The 23,400-nt window shown below is 47.1% G+C and overlaps 1 protein-coding gene across 1 annotated transcript in view; it reads left to right on the top strand.

Moving 5' to 3' along the window:
• grip2b (glutamate receptor interacting protein 2b) overlaps positions 1-23,400 on the top strand; it is a 445,227-nt gene that overhangs the window by 251,110 nt on the left and 170,717 nt on the right. The window contains exons 12-13 of the mRNA XM_086001324.1: positions 12,708-12,894; positions 21,602-21,747. Of these exons, the coding sequence (XP_085857450.1) occupies positions 12,708-12,894; positions 21,602-21,747 (333 nt within the window). The remainder of the gene's footprint in view (positions 1-12,707; positions 12,895-21,601; positions 21,748-23,400) is intronic.

The raw sequence follows: 23,400 nt of genomic DNA, 5'->3' as shown, positions 1-23,400 counted from the left end.
CCCGGGTCCCTGGCGCTGTGAGGCAACAGTGCTAACCACTATGCCACCGTGCTGCCCTTGGCCCAATAATTTACACACACATCCAGGGTGAAACAACCAACTTGCATATAATGACACCTTATCATGTCTTCAGGACACCCAAAGTGCTACACGACCAATGAATGACTTTTTGAGGTGTTACTACTCTTGCCTTATAGGCAGATGTAGCAGCCAATGTGCGCACAGCAAGGACCCACAAACAGCAAATGAGATAAATGACCAGTTAATCTGTTTTGGCAGTGTTGCTTGAGATGGGAATGTTGTTAGAACATTACAAGAACTCTTCTGTTCTTTTTCAAATAGTGCCATGGGATCTTTTACATCCACCTGCACAGGCAGACAGCGCCTTGGTTTAACAATGTCATCCAAAGGATGGCACCTCCGACAGTGCAGCACCCCCTCAGTACTGCACTGAAGTCTAGATTATGTGCCCAGATTCTGAACCCACCACCTACTGACTCGGAGACCACTTATGAGAACAAGCTGCCAATTTTGTCACAATGGTGTCACGTGAAAATGGCGCCAGTATGTTTTACCTCATTGCACCACCTCTGTAGAAAAGCTTTTTTTTCGTCATATCGACAGCATCCCTTAACTCATTGCTTCCTCACAAAACTCATTACTTTAACTAGCATTAGGAAAACAGGAATAAAATGCAGCTTCAGGTATTGATGGGGGGGCTGGTCAAAGGACTGCAAAAGAGCAGCAATGGGTGACCAAATAGTAGATGCAGAATAAAAGCAGGGAAAAAGATTAATTACAGATTGGAGGTCAGGGTTAGATTCAGCAGAAGCGTACTGTACTATTCAGAGGTTTTCTTTACCAAACCAAGCTGTGTGTAATTCACTCCCATCGAGCCTGTGTACTGTCTTAACTGATGAGTTGCCTTTATGATAAGTGATTATATAAATTGGACATGTTCTCACTGAAAAAGACAAGGTTGAGAGGTGATTTGTTTGCTGTTTTTAGGATTCTAAGGGGACTAGATAATATTATGTCCGTGTGTAATTGAGACACGGACTGCAGGAGTGGGTTACAACAGGTGTTTACTGAGTGGAGACAAAACTGGAACTACTATGCAAAGTTATTACACAGGCTTATATACAGGGGTGGTCACTACTGGTACTGCAGTATACAGGGGCTGCAGAATATAGTTCCTTCTGCAAAGTACATACACTACAATTCCTCCCCTTTTAGCTAAACAGTACATAACATTCGATTAATAATCAAATAACATATTTACAATTACAGTTGCTATATACATTAGCTGAAGTTAAGCAATTATAAGTTCAGTCTTTGAGGAGGCTTCCTGATTCTGTCTGGATAACGCCTCTTTGGGGTATCAGGTTCTTCTGGCAAAGTTGATTCAGGATCAACGTCGTTGTTTGGTTCGTCTGCTTCCAATATCACCGATTCTGAGGTAGATGCAATTGGTACTTCGGTTTCATCACCAGGTGTATCGGATCGTGGTGTGGATTTGACGTTTTCCAGTGACTCTAGAATCTGGTCAGCATGGCGTCTTACAATGCTCTCTCCAACGTCCACGGTATACATTAGAGGTCCTTGCCGTGCGCAGATCGTTCCTGGCTGCCATTTCTCTGTGCGGTAGTCCCGGGCCAAAACTGGTTGACCTATCTTAAAACTCCTGGTCGGCCTTTCATTCATATTCTGAAACTGCCTGTTCTCCACATCTCTTCTGATGTTTGGCTTAACCAAATCCAAGCGGCATCGTAGTCTTCGATTGAAGAACATCATGGCTGGAGTTTGGTTGGTAACCGCATGTGTCGCATTCCGGTAGGCAAACAAGAAGTTATCCACCTTGTGTTGTAGGGGTATGTTTTCATTACACATTGCCTTGATAGCCTTCTTGAATGTTTGAACGAACCTCTCAGCCAATCCATTGGTGGCTGGATGATATGGGGCGGATGTGTAATGCTTAACACCATTGTTCTTTAAGAACCTCCGGAACTCTTCAGACACAAACTGTGGTCCATTGTCGGAGCAAATCTGTTCAGGCAGCCCATTTCTGGCGAATATGGTTCGTAAGACTGTGATAGTTTTTTCTGTGGTGGTTGAGGACATTTTTATTACCTCTGGCCACTTTGAATGTGCATCCACTGCAATTAAAAACATTGAGTCCATAAATGGACCAGCAAAATCAATGTGTACCCTTTGCCATGGAGATGAGGGCCACTCCCATGGATGTAGAGGGGCTTGTGGTGGGGCGTTTTGGACCTTCTGGCATCCTGTACAGCTCTTGGTCATCTCTTCGATTTCTCTATCGATTCCCGGCCACCACACAAACGCTCTGGCTAAGTTCTTCATTTTTACCCCTCCCAGATGACCCTCATGAAGCTCATTGAGCACTATCCTTCAATTTGGGTGGAATTACTACTCTGGATCCACATATCAAGGTTCCTCTGCACACTGACAGCTGTTCTCTTCTCGGAAAGAATGCTGGCAACAGTGGTTCGCCATGTGCTGGCCATCCCTTCACCGTTAAATCATAGACCCTGGAGAGTGTCGGGTCATTTCGTGTTTCCTTTTCTATGTTTGCATTCGTCACAGGTAGACATTCGACTGTGGTCGAGTGGAATATCTCCACAGGATCCACTGCAGGTGCTTCTTCCACCGTCGGCAACGGTAGGCGCGACAATCCATCAGCATTCCCATGCTGTTTAGTTCCTTTGTACTCGATGTCATAATGGTGTGCCCCTAGGAAAAGGGACCACCTCTGTAGCCGTTGTGCTGTCATTATCGGGACGCCCTTCTGAGGGTTGAAAATGAAGACAAGAGGTTGATGATCAGTTAGTAGAGTAAATTTCTGACCGTGCAGGTAGTGATAGAACTTCTTCACCCCCCACACCAGGCTGAGGGCCTCTCTGTCAATCTGGGCGTAGTTACGCTCGGCTGAAGTTAACGAGCGTGACGCAAAAGCTATCGGCCTCTCTGAACCATCAAGGAATTTACGTGACAGTACCGCTCCAATGCCGTAGGGAGACGCATCACACGCCAGTCTTATCGGCAGTGATGGGTTGTAGTGAGCCAATACTTCTCTTGAAGTGATTAGGTCTTTACTCTTCTGAAAGGCCCGCTTACATTCATCGCTCCATTTCCATGCTACTCCAGTTTGTAGTAGGGTGTTCAGTGGGTGCAGAATTGTGGACAAATTCGGCAAAAACTTATGGTAGTAATTCACCAATCCGAGGAATGACCTCAGTTGCGACACATTTTCAGGCGCTGGAGCCTTAACTACCGCTTCAATTTTGTCAGGGGACTTATGTAACCCCTCTTCATCAATCATGTGGCCACAATACGATATCTGTTTCTTAAAAAACTCGCACTTGGGGCGATTGGCTCGTAGCCCATGTTCTCTTAGTCTAGTGAGCACCTGCTCTAGGTTGGCAAGGTGTTCACTGTCATTTTCACCTGTCACTAGGATGTCGTCCAAGTAACACTGAGTCCCCGGAATCCCTTGCAGGACTTGTTCCATCGCTCTTTGCCATATCGCCGGAGCTGATGCTACTCCGAATACCAATCGATTATACTGGTAAAGACCTTTGTGAGTGTTTATCGTGAGATACTTCCTAGAGGAGTCTTCAACCTCCATCATGCTTGTGCTAGATCAATTTTTGTAAAACGCTTCCCTCCAGATAGTGAGGCGAAAATATCTTCTACCCTCGGGAGGGGATACTGTACTGTGTGAAGGACTGGGTTCACTGTCACCTTGAAGGCCCCACAGATGCGAACCTTCCTTGGCTCCTCAGACTTATTGTTTAACGTTTTTTTCATGACAGGAACGATGGGTGTCGCCCACTCGCTCCAGTCTACCTTAGATAACACGCCTGCATTCTCCAGATTCTCCAGCTCTGCCTCGACGGCTGGGCGAATTGCATATGGTGCCGGTCTTGCTTTGAAAAACTTGGGAATTGCATTCTCTTCTATTTTTATCGAGGCGGTTACGCCTTTAAGAGTTCCCAGTTCTTGTTGAAATACCTCTTTAGCATTAGCTAAGATTTTTGACAATCGTCCAGGTGTAACGTCGTCATCCTTTTTACCAGCCACAGTCAGTGCCTGAATGGAGTGCCAGTCTAAACTTATCTTTCTGATCCATTCACGTCCCAATAACGGTGGTCCACCATCTTGCAGTATGTACAGATACAATTTCTGTATTTCCTTGCCGTTGTATTCGACAGGCACCCTTATTTTCCCTCTGGGGTATACTTTCTGCCCCGTATACGTCTTCAAGACAATGGATGTCTCTTTCAAGGGTATGTGTTAGAATAGCTGCTCGTAGTCTCTTCGATTCATGACGGTCAGGGCTGATCCTGCATCCAATTCCATTTTGACTTGGGACCCTGCTATCGTGAGGGTGACCCAAATGGTTCGGTGATCCTCTTTTGTGATTACGTTGTGAAGTTTGAGACAGCTTAGCCTCTTGTTCCCGGATTCACTATCGCTCTTCTGGTCTTCGGAACTACTGTCCGTCATCTTTTGTACTTTCCTGTACTGTTCCTTTGTAGCCTTTTTGTTGTCGTTAGTCTTCTTCCCAGGCCTGCAAACTCGTGCAATGTGTCCCATCTTTCCGCATTGCCTGCATATTTTGTCCTTGGACCAGCAGTCCTTCTGGTCATGGGTTGTTCTGCCACAGCGATAACATTTTTGAAATCCCCGTGTCATTTCATGGGTGCCGTATTCCTGTGGCTTTTGCTGTATTTCCGCAGCTCCCCTTGCTGCTGCTTCGTACGATACTGCCACGCTGAAAGCCTTATCTAGCGTCAGCTCTTTCTCTGAGAGTAACCTCTTCTGGGTTCCTTCACTCAGGAGTGCACAGACAAATTTGTCCCGTAGGGTATCTGCCAGTCCTGCTCTGAACTGGCAGTGCTTTGATAGCTTGCGCAGTTCCGTAAGGTAATCAGCATTGCTCTCATCTTTATGCTGATTTCTCTTGTGGAATTTAAATCTTTCTGCTATCAGCAGCGGTGTAGGATTTAGGTGTTCCTGTAGGATATCAACAATTTCGTTAAAACTCTTCGCCATCGGTTTGGCTGGAGTGATCAGGTTCCGCAATAGGCCATACGTTCTTGCGCCCATTAAGTTTAGTAGTACCGATGCCTTTTTCTCATCGGCTACTTCGTTTGCCTTGCAATATACTTCGACTCTTTCCACATACATGGTCCAGTCTTCTATTGCATTATCGAAGGCAGTGATATTGCCAATCTTCGGCATCTTGGAAATCTAAGATGGCGCCTCCCGCGCTTTGCCTTCTTCCCCGATTGAACAAAATGGCACCTCCCGCGCTTTGCCTTCTTCCCCGCTGGATTAAGATGGCGCCTCCCGCGCTTTCTGTCTTCTCCGCTGCTGCTAGCGCTGTTGCTGGCGTTTTTATGCCTTGACGGCGACGCCCTATGGTCTTTGCACACTTCCCCCCCGCGCTGCTGCTAACGCCGCTCTCCGCGGTCCCCGTGGCAAACTGCAGCTCCTCGCGGCTTCCTGCGCTTCTAATTTCTTTTATTTTCCCGTCGTCAGAGCAAACCCTACGGGACACTTTCCTCCCTCTTCTCGGGTCTGTACGCTGCCCGGCTTCGTAGCACCGGCCGCGCCCTGTGTGCTCCACCCTCTCTCTCTCTCTCTCCTCTTCCCGACAACGCTGCTCGGCCCCGTTGAAAAGCCACCCGATCGAGCTCTAGCCTGCCGCAGCCCAGGAAGGATCTGTGTACTACCTGCCACCAGCCCGATTAGCTGGAACACCATAGACAGGATAACCAAGCCCCCTCTCGACAGCCTCTCCTGCAAATCTTCAACTCCGATGAATCAGAGGCGGTTGCCCACAGTCGACCCCCGTTTCTTCTGTTTGTTTTTTTTTTCTTTCTTCCTTCTGGCCTCGACCTCTAACAACTTCGTTTCATGGATGGATCCCCATGAGGTGGTGCAGAACTGTAGGTAAGTTCGGATCTGCTCGTCGCCAGTATTATGTCCGTGTGTAATTGAGACACGGACTGCAGGAGTGGGTTACAACAGGTGTTTACTGAGTGGAGACAAAACTGGAACTACTATGCAAAGTTAAAAGAAATGTTGTAGTGGTAGGGGATAGTATCGTTAGGGGGATAGATAGAGTTCTTTGCAGCCGAGAGCGAGAGTCCCGAAGGCTGTGTTGCCTGCCCGGTGCCAGGGTTAAGGACATCTCCTCTGGACTGGAGAGAAACTTGGAGTGGGAGGGGGAGGATCCAGTTGTCGTGGTCCATGTTGGTACCAACGACATAGATAGGACAAGGAAGGAGGTTCTGCTGAGGGAGTTTGAGCAGCTAGGGGCCAAATTAAAAAGCAGAACCACAAGGGTAAAGGGATTATTACCTGAGCCACGAGCGAATTTGGCTAGGACAAATAAAATTAGAGAGTTAAATGCGTGGCTCAAAGACTGGTGTGGGAGAAATGGGTTTTGCTTCCTGGGACACTGGCACCAGTACTGGGGCAGGAGGGAGCTGTTCCGTTGGGACGGGCTTCACTTGGCCAGTGCTGGGACTAGAGTCCTGGCGGATCATATAACTAGGGCTGTAGAGAGGGCTTTAAACTAACTAGTGGGGGGGAGGTTCCTAGAGAGCAAATAATAAAAATGACAACAGAGAAGGTCATAGACTTAGGTAGCAGTGGGGAAATTAAAAACCAGAGCGTGTCAGGAAGGGGCAGAAGGTATGGAGTAAAAGGTAAAGTAATAAAAAGGGCAAAAGCAGGAACTAAGTGTCACAAAACATCTTTGAAAGTTCTCTATCTGAATGCACGTAGCATTCGTAACAAAATAGATGAGTTAATGGCACAAATAACTACATATGGGTATGATCTTGTGGCCATTACAGAAACATGGCTGCAGGGTGACAATGCCTGGGAATTAAACATACCAGGTTATTTAACGATCAGGAAGGACAGGCAGGAAGGAAGGGGAGGTGGGGTGGCTATGTTAATAAAGGAAGGAATCACTGTAATACAGAGAAATGATATTGGGTCAAAAGATCAGGATAATGAAACAGTTTGGGTGGAGATAAGGAATAATAAGGGGAAAAAAACACTAGTGGGTGTAGTCTATAGGCCTCCGAACAGTGGCAACTCTGTTGGACGGAGTATCAATCAGGAAATAGTTGAGGCTTGTAATAAGGGAACATCTATAATTATGGGGGATTTCAACTATCCTATTAATTGGACAAATCAAATTGGGCAGAGCAGCCTTGAGGATGAGTTCATTGAGTGTATTAGGGATGGGTTTCTTGAGCAGTATGTAACTGAACCGACCAGGGGGCAAGCAACCTTAGATCTGGTCCTGTGTAACGAGACGGGATTAATTAAAAATGTCCTAGTAAAGGATCCCCTTGGAATGAGTGACCATAACATGGTTGAATTCCATATTCAATTAGAGGGTGAGAAGGTTGGATCTCAAACAAGCATGCTAAGCTTGAATAAAGGAGACTATCAAGGTATGAGAGCGGAATTGAGTAGAGTGGATTGGGAAAATAGATTAAAGGGTAAGACGATACATGATCAGTGGTGTACATTCAAGGAGTTATTTTACAACTTCCAAAAAAAATATATTCCACTGAGAAGAAAAGGGTGTAGAAGAAAAGACAGCCATCCGTGGCTAAGTAAAGAAATTAAGGATAGTATTCGACTAAAAACAAGGGCATATAAGGTAGCCAAATCTAGTGGGAGGATAGAGGATTGGGAAAACTTTAAAAGACAGCAAAAAATAACAAAAAGATTGATTAAGAAAGGGAAGATCGATTATGAAAGTAAATTAGCAAAAAATATAAAAACAGATAGTAAGAGTTTTTATAGTTATATAAAAAGAAAAAGGGTGGCTAAAGTAAATGTTGGTCCCTTAGAGGATGAGACCGGGAAATTAATGGTGGGAAATATGGAGATGGCAAAAACACTGAATGAATATTTTGTATCAGTCTTTACAGTAGAAGACACTAAGAATATCCCAACACTGGACAAACAGGGGGCTAAAGGGGGGGAGGAGCTAAACACGATCAAAATCACTAAGGAAGTGGTACTCGGTAAAATAATGGGACTCAAGGCGGATAAATCACCTGGACCTGATGGCTTACATCCTAGGGTCTTGAGGGAAGTGGCGGTAGGGATTGTGGATGCATTGGTAATAATTTTCCAAAACTCCCTGGACTCGGCAAAGGTCCCGGCAGACTGGAAAACTGCTAATGTAACACCCTTATTTAAAAAGGGCAGTAGACAGAAGGCTGGAAACTATAGACTGGTTAGCCTAACATCTGTGGTAGGTAAAATTTTGGAGTCCATTATTAAGGAGACAGTAACAGGACATTTGGATAATCATAATTTAATAGGACAAAGTCAGCATGGTTTTATGAAGGTGAAGTCCTGTTTGACAAATTTGCTGGAGTTCTTTGAGGAAGTAACGTATAGGGTGGATAAAGGGGAACCAGTGGACGTAGTGTATTTAGACTTCCAAAAGGCATTTGACAAGGTGCCACACAAAAGATTATTGCTTAAGATAAAAAATCACGGGATTGGGGGTAATATTCTGACATGGATAGAGGATTGGCTATCTAACAGAAGGCAGAGAGTTGGGATATATGGTTCATTCTCAGACTGGCAATCAGTAACTAGTGGTGTTCCGCAGGGGTCAGTGCTGGGTCCCCAACTCTTTACAATCTATATTAACGATTTGGAGGAGGGGACCGAGTGTAACATATCAAAGTTTGCAGATGATACTAAGATGGGAGGGAAAGTAGTGAGTGAGGAGGACATAAAAAACCTGCAAGGGGACATAGACAGGCTAGGTAAGTGGGCAGAGATTTGGCAGATGGAATACAATACTGGAAAGTGTGAGGTTATGCACTTTGGCAGGAAAAATCGTAGAGCAAGTTATTATCTTAATGGCAAGAAACTGGAAAGTACTGTAGTACAAAGGGATCTGGGGGTCCTGGTGCACGAAACTCAAAAGGTTAGTATGCAGGTGCAGCAAGTGATTAAGAAGGCCAATGGAATGTTGGCTTTCATTGCTAGGGGGATAGAATATAAAAATAGGGAGGTATTGCTTCAGTTGTACAAGGTATTGGTGAGACCGCACCTGGAATACTGCGTACAGTTTTGGTGTCCATACTTAAGAAAGGACATACTTGCTCTCGAGTCAGTACAAAGAAGGTTCACTCGGTTAATCCTGGGGATGAGGGGATAGACATATGAGGAGAGGTTGAGTAGATTGGGACTCTACTCATTGGAGTTCAGAAGAATGAGAGGCGATCTTATTGAAACATATAAGATTGTGAAGGGGTTGGATTGGGTGGATGCGGGGAAGATGTTCCCGATGATGGGTGAAACTAGATCTAGGGGGCATCGTCTTAGAATAAGGGGCTGCTCTTTCAAAACTGAGATGAGGAGGAACTACTTCACTCAGAGGGTGGTAGGTCCATGGAATATGCTGCCCCAAAAAGCTGTAGAAGCTACATCATTACATAAATTTAAAACAGAAATAGACAGTTTCCTAGAAGTAAAGGGAATTAAGGGTTACAGGGAGCGGGCAGGAAATTGGACATGAGTCTAGGTTCGGATCGGTCATGGCCCTGTGGGTAGCGGAGCGGGCCCAGGGGCCGTGTAGCCTGATCCTGCTCCTGTTTCGTGTGTCTAATTCTGTTAGATTCAGGAGATGGTTCTGTGATAGTGGATTGGCGGTTAGGATCAGATCAGCCATGATCTTATTGAATGGCGGAGCAGGCTCGAGGGGCCGATTGGCCTACTCCTGCTCCTATTTCTTATGTAAAGTTACTGCACAGGCTTATATACAGGGGTGGTCACTACTGGTACTGCAGTATACAGGGGCTGCAGAATATAGTTCCTTCTGCAAAGTACATACACTACAGATAACATAGACAATGACAAGCTGTTCCACCTTGTCCAGAACAACAGAACCAGAGGACATGGCCTGCGCTTGAAGGGGGTAAATTCAAAATTGCTCTGTGGAAACAAGATTTCAGTATGGGGAGTGGTCATTCTATAGAACAGGCTCCCTAGGGAGACGGTGAAAGCAATTAGTATTGATTCATTCAAATTAGATAGATTTATTTCAGAAAATAACCTTTTGGAATGTGAGTAATTTGAGACATGACATGTGGTGAGTGTAGCATGCTTGGACTTTGGACCTGTGGTTTCCAAAGCTGTCCACCACTGGGGCTTTCCTCGCCTCGTGTCTGGGTCTGTTGTAGACTAATTGATGGAGGTTGATTGCCATGATTAGTCAACAACTCCATTATCGTCATATCATGTCACTACCAGGATGGTCAAAGGTTAACTAGATGGAGCCTGGCCTATTTTTGTCTATGTTTCTAAGTGAAACACTCTGATAACGTATGCTTACATTTACCTTGCAGCTCATCAAGACAAATTGGGCTGGATTTTGATGGAGGCGTGATGGAGGCGGGACTACAACTTTCGGGGTTGTAGTCCCGACTCCATCGAGTTGTGGCCAACCCACGCGATTTTCACTTGATTGACCTTGTTAAGTCCGCCCAGTGGGCTCAGCAGGCCAATTAAGGGCCACCCGGCAACAGGTTACGTCACAGATTGACATTTCATCTGTCAAGAGCTTTTGACAGATGAAATATCAGCGTTTGACAGCTCTTTGAAGCTGTCAAACACTGACAATCTGTACACTAAGTTAATTCCTTCCTCTCAGGCTGATTTAGAGATCTCTCCAGAGCAGAAAGCTGAATGCTGCAACTTTTGACAGCTCGCGGCCATTCTGCTTTCTGTGCCGGTGAGATGAGGGACTCCCGAGACCTGAAGGAAGGAAGGCTGTAAAGGTAAGTAAAACTTATTTAAACACTTTACACATACCAAACGCACTTACCTTTGCACTCATGCACCCATCACTCACCTGAATACCGGACATCTCGAACCCTCCAAGCCCTTCAGCCCGACGGTCCGCCTTGCTAACTTGGCGTGGTTTGGAGCCGTCGGGAATCCCACACTTCAGCAATAAAAATAGGGATTAGGCTAAAAGCTGCCTGTTAACTACCTGTTAACAGGCAGTTAATTGGCACTAATCCCCTTCCCGCCTCGGGGAGGCAGGTCCCAGCACAGGTCGGGTATCCGCCTCCTTTGAAATTGGCATGGAGGCGGGTTGGGTGCGGGATGGGTTCGTGCCCCCCGATTTCGAGATTGTAGCCCCCCACACGCCTCCAATTCCGCCTCCACAGCCCAATGAAAATCCTGCCCAATGTCTCAGAGGGCTTCACACAATTAATTCGTTTTGAAGTGAAGTGATTATTAATATGTAAGGTGTCGGTACTGTCCCGTGAACCTTAGAGAGACAAATGACTCGTTAAGCTCCTTTTCTTGGGTGATGTTGGTTGAAGAAGGAACGTTGGCCGGTTTACTTGGTGAACTCCTTGCTCTCCTTGCAAGAGTGCCATGGGATTTGTAACAGCCACCCGAACCACATAAACAGGAAGGCGCCATTTGTTTAAATATAAAACATAGGACTCAGCAAGCATTTGTAGTTGGAGGGTCTCCCTTAATGTCACTGGTTATAATGAATTATGATTAAATTTAAAAGCCTTTTTGTTGAACACCTTGGATTGGCAAGGCTTATTGCAATCATTAGGATTCCGACTGGAAAGAGTTACTGAGCCCAGCACTGGGTGGGAGTGAAGACTACCCTCCATAGGTAGTCATTAACTATGGGAAGCATCAGGGATCTTGTCAGTTTAACTGTGTGTTTTAATTTGGCTGTCGGGTTCAATGACTGTACTCAGCCACTAATATCATTAGCACAAAATTAAATCAACAGAGAAAATAAATCACAATTCATCATCGTAACCCTTTTTCTTTAAAGGGCAACAATATCAAGAATTCCTTTGAAGGTTTTGTTCAGTGAGGGGGAGGGGATGAATTTTATTAACCGCTATTTGAGAGGCTTTTTAACCCATAAATTACTGGTTTCAAATTTTGCTTGGTCTAAGAAGAAAAGACTTGCGCTTTACTGCTAATGAGGTACCTTTGAAGTGTAGCCACTGTTGTTATGTAGGGAAATGAGGCAGCCATTGTGCACACAGCACGATTCCACAACCAGCAATGAGATAATGATCAGATAATCTGTTTTTAGTGTTGATGGTTGATGGATAAATATTGACCAGAACACCAGGGAGAACTCCCCTGCTCTAATTCGAATAGTGTCTGTGGGATCTTTTACATCCAATGTGAGGGCAGATGGGACCTCGGTTTAACGTCTCATCCAAAAGATGGCACCTCCGACAGTGCAGCACTCCCTCAGTACTGCACATTAATTAGCGATACTGATAGTGCAGCCCGAAGATCACTGGGAGCCCACCTCCCCTGTGGCATGCAGCAGACGTGTGCATGGGCCTCGGTTCACAGGCTGTTAGCTCAGGGATGTTGATGGAGTGAGGAAGGGAGAAGGTGGGAGAAAGAGAAGTTTTAACAAAAGAACATTGAGGAATAAGCGGGTGAGGGGCTTTGCGGTGGGTCAGTTGAGAGTGGTTCTTGGTCAAGTCTCAGCTTAATGAATCAGTCCTCGACACAAGGTATCAATGGGGTTTCAGGACAATGCTGAAGAACTGGCATGCTTATTGTACCAAACGCCGGTCTGCCTGATGCTTAATGCTGCTCTTTTTGCTCTCTAGTGTCACTAGCCTCCAGCACAATAGGCCCAGGAGGACAGATCGTACACACAGAGATGACGGAAATCTTTCTGAAAGGGGATCCGCTGAATGGATTTGGATTGCAGCTTCAAGGAGGAATCTTTGCCACTGAACCCCTCTCGTCTCCGCCACTCATACGATTTATAGACCCGGACAGTCCGGCTGAAAGGTTAGAAGGCACCTTGACGTTATTGCCCATCGAAAGCAAATGAAAAAAAAAAGCTACAACAACAACTTGTATTTATAGTGCCTTTAACATAGTAAAACGTCCTGAGGCGTTTCACAGGAGCGATATCAGACAAAATTTGACACCGAGCCACATAAGGAGATATTAGGACAGGTGACCAAAAGGAGCGTCTTAAAGGACGAAAGAGAGGTGGAGAGGTTTAGGGAGGGAATTCCAGAGCTTAGGGCCTTGGCAGCTGAAGGCTCAACTGCCAATAGTGGGACAATTAAAATCGCGGATGCGCAAGAGGCCAGAATAGGAAGAACACAGATATCTCGGAGGGTTGTAGGGCTGGAGGAGGTTACAGAGATAGGGAGGGGCGAGGCCATGGAGGGATTAGAATACACAGTGACAAACCATCTGGTGGAAAGATACTGATGTTAGAAGAAGAAACATATTTATTTGAAATTAATATTCATATGTTTTGTGTTTCATTCGTGTTGTTCAAGCCTTGGTTACCAGCTCAGTGTCAGGGAAATTTCACTGAAATGAAATGCTGTTGAGTAAGGTGCAACATTTTGTTCGGTAATTAGCTAGATGTGTTAATTATTATGGTTAAAAGGCTATATATTTTTGGTTATGATCCATTTGGTGGTAGAATCAAATTACTATCAGGCATTGAAGGGACCGTGTCGCATTAGCAGTTTGAATCGATTTGCAGTTACATGACACACTCAAATCATTTTCAAATCAATTGGATCCCGGATGATGGTGGCAGATTGAAGTCCCAGGCAGGAAATTAGGGACTTGATGTCTGCCATACCACATCAGAGGATTAACCCTTGTAATCTGCATTCAGAAATCTGATTGTGTGTTGTTTTCTCATGGGTACGGTAGTGTAGTGGTTATGTTACTGGACTCACTCCAGGGGTTGTAGTACAAAATGTAGGCTGACACTTCCAGTGCAGTATTGAGTTGCACTGTTGGAGGTGCCGTCTTTCAGATGAGACGTTAAACCGAGGCCCCATCAGCCCTCGCAGGTGGATGTAAAAGACCACATGGCACTATTTCGAAGAAGAGCAGGGGAGTTCATCCCGGCGTCCTGGCCAATATTTATCCTTCAACAACACCTTAAAACAGAATATCTGGTCATTATCACATTGCTGTTTGTGGGATCTTGCTGTGCGCTGTTTGGTTATTGCGTTTCCTACATTACAACAGCGACTATACTTCAAAAAATAAGTTCTTAATTGGCTGTAAAGCGCTTTGGGACGTCCTGAGGTTGTGAAAGGAGCTGTGTAAATGCAAGCCTTTCTTTAGTAATCAAGAGACCTGGACTAATAATCCAGAGAACGTGAGTTCAAATCCCACCATTTCAGTTTGAGGATTTGAATTCAGTTAAAACAAATCTGTAAATAAAGAGCTAGTATCAGTAAAAGTGAGCATGAAGCTGTCAGATTGTCATAAACACCCAACTGGTTCACACATTTCCTTTAGGGAAGGAAACCAGTACCTATATGTGCGCCAATCCCACACCAACATGATTGACTCTTAAATGCCCTCTGAAGTGGCCTAGCAAACCACTCAATTTGAGCAACTAGGGATGGACAATAAATGCCGGCCTTGCCAGCGATGCCCACATCCCGCGAACTAATTTTAAAAATTCCAATCTTTGGCCTCGGATTGTTTGTGTAAATGTTGTCAGCTCTCAGGAAGCCACGGCTTGTAGCTCATGGATAATCATGGTCACTGCCTTTCCATTATGACCAGTGCTGGCCATTGGGTGTGGGACTGGCTTCACTCTGAGGGCTCGGCTCCTCCATTTGGCTCCTTATTGCCTCTGAAGGTATTGACTCTTCGCTGGAGTGCCGCTCCATGGGTGACTGGTCATTCACCGGTACTTCATCGAAATATCCCTCCTTGTGTGAGCTGAGCTGGGTGGCTATTCACCCACATGGGGCATCGTAGCTGAGCACAGTCCATATCTGGGGATGGTCGCGGTTATGGTATAGGGTTGCCAACTCTGGTTGGATGTATTCCTGGAGTGGCATCACGTAACTTTGCACCTGCAACCGCACCGCCCCCACACGCCTTGCCCAACACATCCATCCTCAAGGCGCCCCGCCTTCCCACGCCAACTGGGAAGTGAACAGACTCTTCGTTACCCCATTGGATGACTCTTGACTCTCAGTCAAACATCCTTTTTTCCCAGCATCTCCAATACTGTTATAAATAATAAACACAATGTTAAAAAAAATGAAATCAAACACACAGTGTATTTAACAACCCTATGATTTTTCTACCGGGTTGCTCGCAGTAGTGTCCTGGAGATTGATCTTCCATTTTTGGAGACTCCAGGCCAATCCTGGAGGGTTGGCAACCTTTTTATGGTAGTAGACTGGTGACCCAAACATCATCGCCGGGAATTTCCTCAAGAGTTCCCCCGATCGGCTGCCGTGACATCAGCGGAAACTCGGGATAGGCACATCAACAGGGTTTCCGCCAAAGTTACAGAGGCCAATCGGGGCAATCCCCAAGGAAATTCCCGGTGTACGAGTTCAGGCCCCACCCTGACAAGTTCAGAAATTGAAATCAATAAATAGCACCAGAGGAAAAAGAAAATCGACCATAAAAGCTGCCAGATTACTGTAAAAACCCAACTGTTTAACTCATCTCCATCAGGGAAGGGGAACTTGTCACCCCTACCTGGTCTGACTTACATGTGATTTCAGTCCCGCACTACCTGGTTGACTCTTAATGCCTTCGGAAGTGACCTAGGAACAGGAGGAGGCCATTCAGTTAAATCACAAATGATCTGTACCTCAACTCCATTTACCCGCTTTTGCTCCATATCCCTTGATGCCCTTACCCAACAAAAATTTTAAAAATTGATCTAGGCAGCCACTCAGTTGTAAAAACAATTACTTCATAGGAGAAGGTCCACCACCGATGTTTCCATTAATTTTTTTTGGCTGCGCAGCCCCTTCAAAATACTGCGCATGTGCGGTTTTCCACATTGAAAAGCTGGCGAGCTGGCTGTGCGGGAGGTCCGGAGAGCTCAGCCGCACAGCTTTAAGGGAACATTGCCCATTACCACCTCCTCAAGGCATCTCGGGATGGGCAATAAATGAGGTCAATAGATCGATCATATGCACCCATTGGAGAGGGTGCAAAGAAGAGCAACGGAAATGATCCCAACTGTAAAGGAGATAAGCTGTGAGGGAAGGTTAGAGAAAATCAAGTTCTACAGACTCGAGGGATGAAGGTTAATGAGGGAGCTGATTAAAGGATGTCAAAGGTGAATGGGATAGGTAAGGTGAGGCCAGAATGTTACTTCAAGTTCAGCCAGGAAAGAATATTTATTTAAATCAGTGGAAAGTAACATTTAAGCTAGATATCGGTAAGAACCTCTTTACTCAAAGAGTGATAAATGTTTCGGTTAATCTTGCTAGATGATATAATGGAGACAAAAACATTTAGGATGTAAGTACAGCTACATGGTGTACTCGGAGAGTTAGGGTACCGGAGGAACCTGCTTCAAGGGGCTGAATGATTTTTTCCTATCTCCGACTCCTCTCATTTTATTATATTAATAATTGGGAGTCTCGTATTGGGCATGCGGACGATATGGCCCGTCCATCGGAGCTGATCGAGCGTGGTCAGAGCTTCGATGCTGGGAATGTTGGCCTGAGCGAGAACACTAACGTTGGTGCGCCTATCTTGCCAATGGATTTGCAGGATCTTCCGGAGGCAGCGTTGGTGGTAGCTCTCTAGTGCTTTAAGGTGCCTGCTGTACATGGTCCATGTCTCTGAAGCATACGGGCCACATTGTCCGCATGCCCGATACGAGACTCCCAAAACAAGCACTCTACTCGGAGCTCCAACACGGCAAGAGAGCCCCAGGTGGGCAGAGGAAACGCTTCAAGGACACCTTCAAAGCCTCCTTGAAAAAGTGCAACAGCCCCACCGACACCTGGGAATCCCTGGCTCAAGACCGCACAAAGTGGAGGAGAAGCATCCGGGAAGGTGCCGAACACCTCGAGTCTCTTCGCCGAGAGCAAGCGGAAGATAAGCGCAAACAGCGGAAGGAACGCACGTCAACCCAAGCACTCCACCCACCCGCCCCTTCAACCACCGTCTGCCCCACCTGTGACAGAGACTGTAGGTTCCGCATTGGACTCATTAGTCACCTGAGAACTCATTTTTAGTGTGGAAGCAAGTCATCCTTGGTTCCGAGAGACTGCCTAAGAAGATTAATAATACCTCTCGCCGAGAATTTACTGGGTGATACCAGTGAAGGAGTGCTTCTGCGTTTGTATAGCGTTCCTCCACTTGCTGTTTCCAGCGGAGGCGTTAACCCCTTTAAAATAAATCAGGAATTTCTTACTGCACAAGTTCCACCTCATCCAAAGCTCCTCTGCCCGTATCCTGTCCCACACTGTGTTTGACTGACCATGCTCACCCCGCCATCCACCAAAACACTAAGTTTAAAATCCTTATCTACATCTTCAGGTCCCTCCAAAGTCTTGCTCCACCCAATTTCCTGAAAGCTTCCCCAGCGTTACATACCCTCCCACACCCTTGGATCCTCTGAGTTCGCACTGACACACATGCACTCTTGCTCTGCACCCCGGTATGGAGGAAGGTGGGAATGGGAATACACAGTGTCAGCTGTGGCTCAGTGGGTAGCATGCTCACTTCTGAGTCAGAAGGTTACAGGATCAAGTCTCACTCCAGAGACTTGAGCACATGAATCCAGACTGACACTCCAGTGCAGTACCAAGGGAGTGCTACAGTGTCGGAGGTGCCGTCTTTCAGATGGGACGTTAAACCGAGGCCCCATCTGCCCTCTCAGGTGTACGTAAAAGATCCCGTGGCACAATTCAAAGAAGAGCAGCGGAGTTCTCCTCGTTGTCCTGGCCAATATTTATCCTTCAATGTACATCAATAAAGCAGATTATCTGGTCATGATCACACTGCTGTTTGTGGGATCTTGCTGTGCACAAATTGGTGCCGTGTTTCCTACATTACAGCAGTGACTACACTTCAAAAGTACTTCATTGGCCATAAAGCGCTTTGGGACTCCGGAAGTCGTGAAAGGCGCTATATAAATACAAGTTCTTCTTTACTGATCCAGCAAAGAATTTGGTTCTTTTAAGAGACGGGAACATATGGGCCTTGAAATTCGAGTATTCCTGAAACCTGCCGGTAACGGCGTCAGCCAAGGTTAACGGCCGCCTGCAGAAAGAGTGCAGGCAGCACCGGTATTTTGGTGCTGCCTGCTAATTTACATCAGCGAAACGGAGAATCTGTGGTGCAACGTGCTCTTTCTGGCGCTAAGCTCAGCAGAAGGCCGAAGGTCGCATCTGTTGCCGCTTGGATTTAAGGAGAACGAGGAACAAACGAGTCGACCTGTAGCCCATCCACGGAACAGTTGCTGTATTTATTACAGCAATTTACTTGCCACCCGCTCACCAATCCATCCACGTTACAGTATTGCAGTCAGCTCTTGTGGAGAAAGCTCTTGTCGTTTAAAGCACATCAAAGTGACACAAGCAAAGCTCCGGAACCTACCTATGGAAGTGTGTCATCTTTTTAAATCAGCTCAGGCTCCGGCTCGCAACATTTCTACAGAGCGAAAAAGGGTTTGGCAAATTGTTTATTCATTTGTGGGGAGTCTGTCGACTGCATTGGGAAAGTCTGTGGTTTGATCGATCTCCGTCGGAGATGATGAATTATTCGGTGGCAATAATAATTTATAATGACCTGTCAGCGTTGGCTGTTCGCTTCATACAACGATGACTGTTTTGGTTTCATTCAAAAACTGCTACGGATAAGTCTGCTCTCGTCTCCCCCACCTGCAATCAGCCATGTACCATTATAACCAGAGGAGCATCTATAGACTTCGTCCTCAAAACTAAATCCTTTCCATCAAATTAAAACACCCACAGCCACATGTGCCTGAGAGCAGATATACGGAGTGTCCACAGCGCCTGGTCTGCACTCAAGGCCTCCATAATCAGCACCTGTGAAGAGACGCTCGGTCACTCGACCAGGAAACACCAAGACTGGTTCGACGAGAACGAGCAGGAGATCCAGGAGCTAATAAGCTGCAAGCGCAAGGCATTGCTGATCTGGAAACAGCAACAGAACTTGAGAGCAAGAAAGCAGCTCTACAGACGCCTGAAGGCCAAGGTCCAACAAAAAACTCGCGACCTAAAGAACAGATGGTGGGTGGAGAAAGTGCAGGAGATTCAGCAGCTAGCTGACAACCACGACGTGCATGGATTCTTTAGCGCAGTCAAGACCACCTACGGCCCAAGCACCCAAGGTCCTACCCCACTGCGGGTCAAGGACAGAGAGGCAGTCAATGCTTGTTGGAAGGAGCACTTTGAAGATCTCCTTAGCTGAGACTCTGTCTTCAACGCGAGTGTCCTCAACTCCATCCCGCAGTATGCTACCCGCCACCACCTCAGCACAACCCCAGCCCAGCATGAGGTTGAAAAGGCCATCCAACAACTGAAGAACAACAAGGCCTCAGGAACAGATGGAATCCCCGCCGAGGCGCTAAAACATGGCGGAGAAGCACTATTGGCGTGAATACATGAACTCATTTCTCTTATTTGGAAGGAGGAGAGCATGCCAGGGGATCTCAGACGCCGTAATTGTGACCATCTTCAAGAAAGGTGACAAGTCTGATTGCGGTAATTACAGAGGAGTCTCCCTGCTGTCTGCTACAGGGAAAGTCATCGCAAGAATCCCCCTCAATCGCCTTGTCCCAGTGGCTGAAGAGCTCCTCCCAGTCGCAATGCGGATTCCGCCCACTAAGGGGCACAATGGACATGATCTTCACCGCGCGTCAACTACAAGAGAAATGCAGGGAACAGCACCAACCGCTGCACATGGCCTTCTTTGACCACACAAAGGCCTTCGACAACGTCAACCGTGAGGGATTATGGAGTGTCCTCCACAAATTTGGCTGCCCACTAAAGTTTGTCACCATCCTCCGCCTGCATCACGACGACATGTAAGCTGTGATCCTGACCAATGGATCCACCACAGACCCAATTCACATATGGACCAGGGTCAAGCAAGGCTGTGTCATCGCACCAATGCTCTTCTCGATCTTCCTGGCTGCAATGCTCCATCTCACCCTCAGTAAGCTCCCCACTGGAGTGGAGCTAATCTACAGAGCAAACAGGAAACTGTTCAACCTCTGTCGCCTCCAGTCCAGATCCAAGGTCGTCCCATCCTCTGTCATTGAATTACAGTATGCATACGACGTTTGCGTCTGCGCACACTCTGAGGCCGAACTCCAAGCCATCGTCAACACCTTCACCGAAGCGTACAAGAGCCTGGGCCTTACACTAAACATCCGTAAGACAAAGGTCCTCTACCAGCCTGCCTCCGCCACACAGTACTGCTCCCCGATTATCAAAATCCATGACGAGGCCTTGGACAACGTGGACCACTTTCCATACCTCGGGAGCCTACTGTCAACAAGGGCAGATGTCGATGACGAAGTCCAACACCGCCTTCAGCGTGCCAGTGCAGCCTTCGGTCGCCTGAGGAAGAGACTGTTTGAAGACCAGGACCTCAAACCCAGCACCAAGTTCATGGTCTACAGAGCAGTAGTGATACCCGCCCTCCTGTATGCTTCAGAGACATGGACCATATACAGCAGGCACCTCAAAGCACTGGAGAGGTACCACCAATGCTGCCTCCGCAACATCCTACAAATCCATTGGCAGGATAGGCGCACCAACGTCAGTATTCTCGCTCAGGCCAACATCCCCAGCATCGAAGCTTTGACCACGCTCGATCAGCTCCGATGGATGGGCCACATCATCCGCATGCCTGATACGAGACTCCCAAAACAAGCGCTCTACTCGGAGCTCCGACACAGCAAGAGAGCCCCAGGTGGGCAGAGGAAACACTTCAACGACACCCTCAAAGCCTCCTTGAAAAAGTGCAACATCCCCACCGACACGTGGGAATCCCTGGTCCAAGACCGCACAAAGTGGAGGAGAAGCATCCGGGAAGGCGCCGAACACCTCGAGCCTCTTCGCCGGGAGCAAGTGGAAGCCAAGCGCAAACAGTGGAAGGAGCGCACATCAACCCAAGCACCCCACCCACCCGCCCCTTCAACCACCGTCTGCCCTACCTGTGACAGAGACTGCAGGTCCTGCATTGGACTCATCAGTCACCTGAGAACTAATTTTTAGTGTGGAAGCAAGTCATCCTCGGTTCCGAGGGACTACCTAAGAAGCAGAAGATAGCATATGTATAAAGGTCAAGCGCTGTCAGTTGCTGCATGCACAGGCGTGCTTTGGAGAGGGAGGTGAGAGAAGTGGCGAGCTCCATAATGGATGAGCGGGCGTCAATTCGGCGTTGCATGACGATTGGCGTCACGCTCCGACTAATCAAAATATTTCTGCGAGTGCAGGCAACAGCAGCGCTGCCAACCTGCCGAAAATGGCGGCCTCCGTGGAACCCGTGGCAGCAGGCGGAAGTGAGGCAGGCGCCATTTTCTCCCCCCAAAATGGGCCTTGACGGCCAGCACTAACACTTCCAATTTCTGGGCCATGGTTCCTAAACTGCTCAGTAGAAGCTCGCGGGTCTGCTTTTCTCAGCCGCAGATAACGAGCTTTCTTTCTTTGTCTTTTTTTCTCTCCCAAAAACTTTTCGAACTGGCACCTTCCGGATCCAGATGTGGGCTAGTGCAGGTGGGCGATCGAGTTCTCTCCATCAACGGCATGCCAACCGAGGATGGGACCCTAGAGGAGGCCAACCAGCTGTTACGAGATGCGGCTCTTGCAAGCAAAGTTACGCTGGAGATCGAGTTCGACGTGGCAGGTACGTTGCAGTCAAGAGAAGTGTTTGAAACCCATCTGTGAGGCCTGTGAGAATGAGAGACGAAACAAAAAAAATAGGCATTTTAATAGAATTCCCACTGTGACTGGCAGCTGTCACTAAGTGTACGGTAGAGTATTTACAAAGAAGGCTACAGACTGTTACTGGCAATATGGAAGTATTGCACAAGTGGCTAGGGTTGAAACCAAATCTGGCACGAATTCAAGGCTTGAAGGCTATAGATGCAAGGTGTCCAAACTATGGGTTGTGGGCCATGTCTAGCCCTGCAAGCCCTGGCACTCAATCCCACAAAGCCCAGATGACCCAGTCCTGTTTGTGCTTATATTTCTTACCTTGTTTGAGTTTTATGAGGGGTTTGAAAAGGGCTGTCCTTCTGTCTGTTGTCTCACCAGTGAGATAAATCTTGAATGAGAACACTGAGATCGGTTAGTAACAGCAACCTGAGCTATCTACAAATTAATGGGAATGTGGGTTTAAACTTTATAGGGTCAATTCTACCCATTTCTCCTCCTGAGATGGTGCGGAGCCTCGTGTGATGGGAGCACGTGTCAGCAATTCAGGCTTGGAGCTTGGCACATCCTGCACGATCTTCTGTCCTACGAAGGCAGAAAGCTCGAACACTCCTGCTGGAGGTTAAGGATGGAGGTTTGGTTCTTGTGTGTGGGCCCACCACGAGTGGGTGTAAAGGTACCACGTACCTATGCAGATGTTCTGTAGATGTGCCCACAGTCCCACAGTTCCCGTGTTGGGAGGTCGAGTGCAGGCTTTGTTGCAGGGCACTGTTTGTTTAGCTGGGCGAGTCCCTGCGCTCTCTGTGGGGGTTGGTGGGGCGGGGGGGAGGGCACGGTGACATCCTGGCCCTGTTGGAACAACGATGGCGTGGTTAGCACTGCATTCCTCCCCCTCCAGTGCCTCTTGTCTGCTGAGATGCCAAGATTGATGGACAAATCCATAGAGTCCCTGGCTTTTCCAGCCACTGCCAAGCATTTCATCACCAAAGGAACCGTGTGTGTGCGTTTTATCATCCATCTGTGATTCCCATTTACTCCCCTCTCGAGTAGGGTTGCCAACTCTGGTTGGATTATCCCTGGAGGTTTCATCACATGACCCATCACTTACCCTGTTGTGTCTGTGCATAATAAGACACAGACTGCAGGAGAACGGTACAACAGGTGTTTACTCAACGTGGCTCACAGTGGAACTGACTGTACAGATAACTACTCAGTGCTATATACAGGTGTGGTCACTGCCGGTACTGCAGTATACATGAGCTGTAAAAAGTAGTTCCCCCCTTAAAGGTATATACATTACAATTCCTCCCCTTTTAGATTAATAGTACCATAACACTCATTTAACAATTAAATATCAAACTAATTACAATTAACACTTTTAACATGCAACATTAGCTGAAAATAGTCTATTTATATATTCAGTCTTTGGGGAGGCTTCCTGATCCTTTCTGGATAGCACCTTTCCCGAGTGTCTTGCTCTTGGTGCGGAGGCGATTCTGGCCCCCTGTCGTCGGTTGGTTCATCAGCTTCCGATGCTACTGTTTCTGGGTAGATGCGACCTGTACGTCGGGTTCATCACCAGGTACGTATGGGCGAGGCATGGGGTTGACTTGTTCCTGTGACT

The sequence above is a fragment of the Somniosus microcephalus genome, chromosome 11 (genome assembly GCF_052327205.1).
Source record: "Somniosus microcephalus isolate GS21.2 chromosome 11, FLI_Smic_1.0, whole genome shotgun sequence".
Classification (NCBI taxonomy): domain Eukaryota; kingdom Metazoa; phylum Chordata; class Chondrichthyes; order Squaliformes; family Somniosidae; genus Somniosus; species Somniosus microcephalus.
Note: the sequence above shows the minus strand (reverse complement) of the source record. Positions and strands in the feature narration are given on the sequence as shown.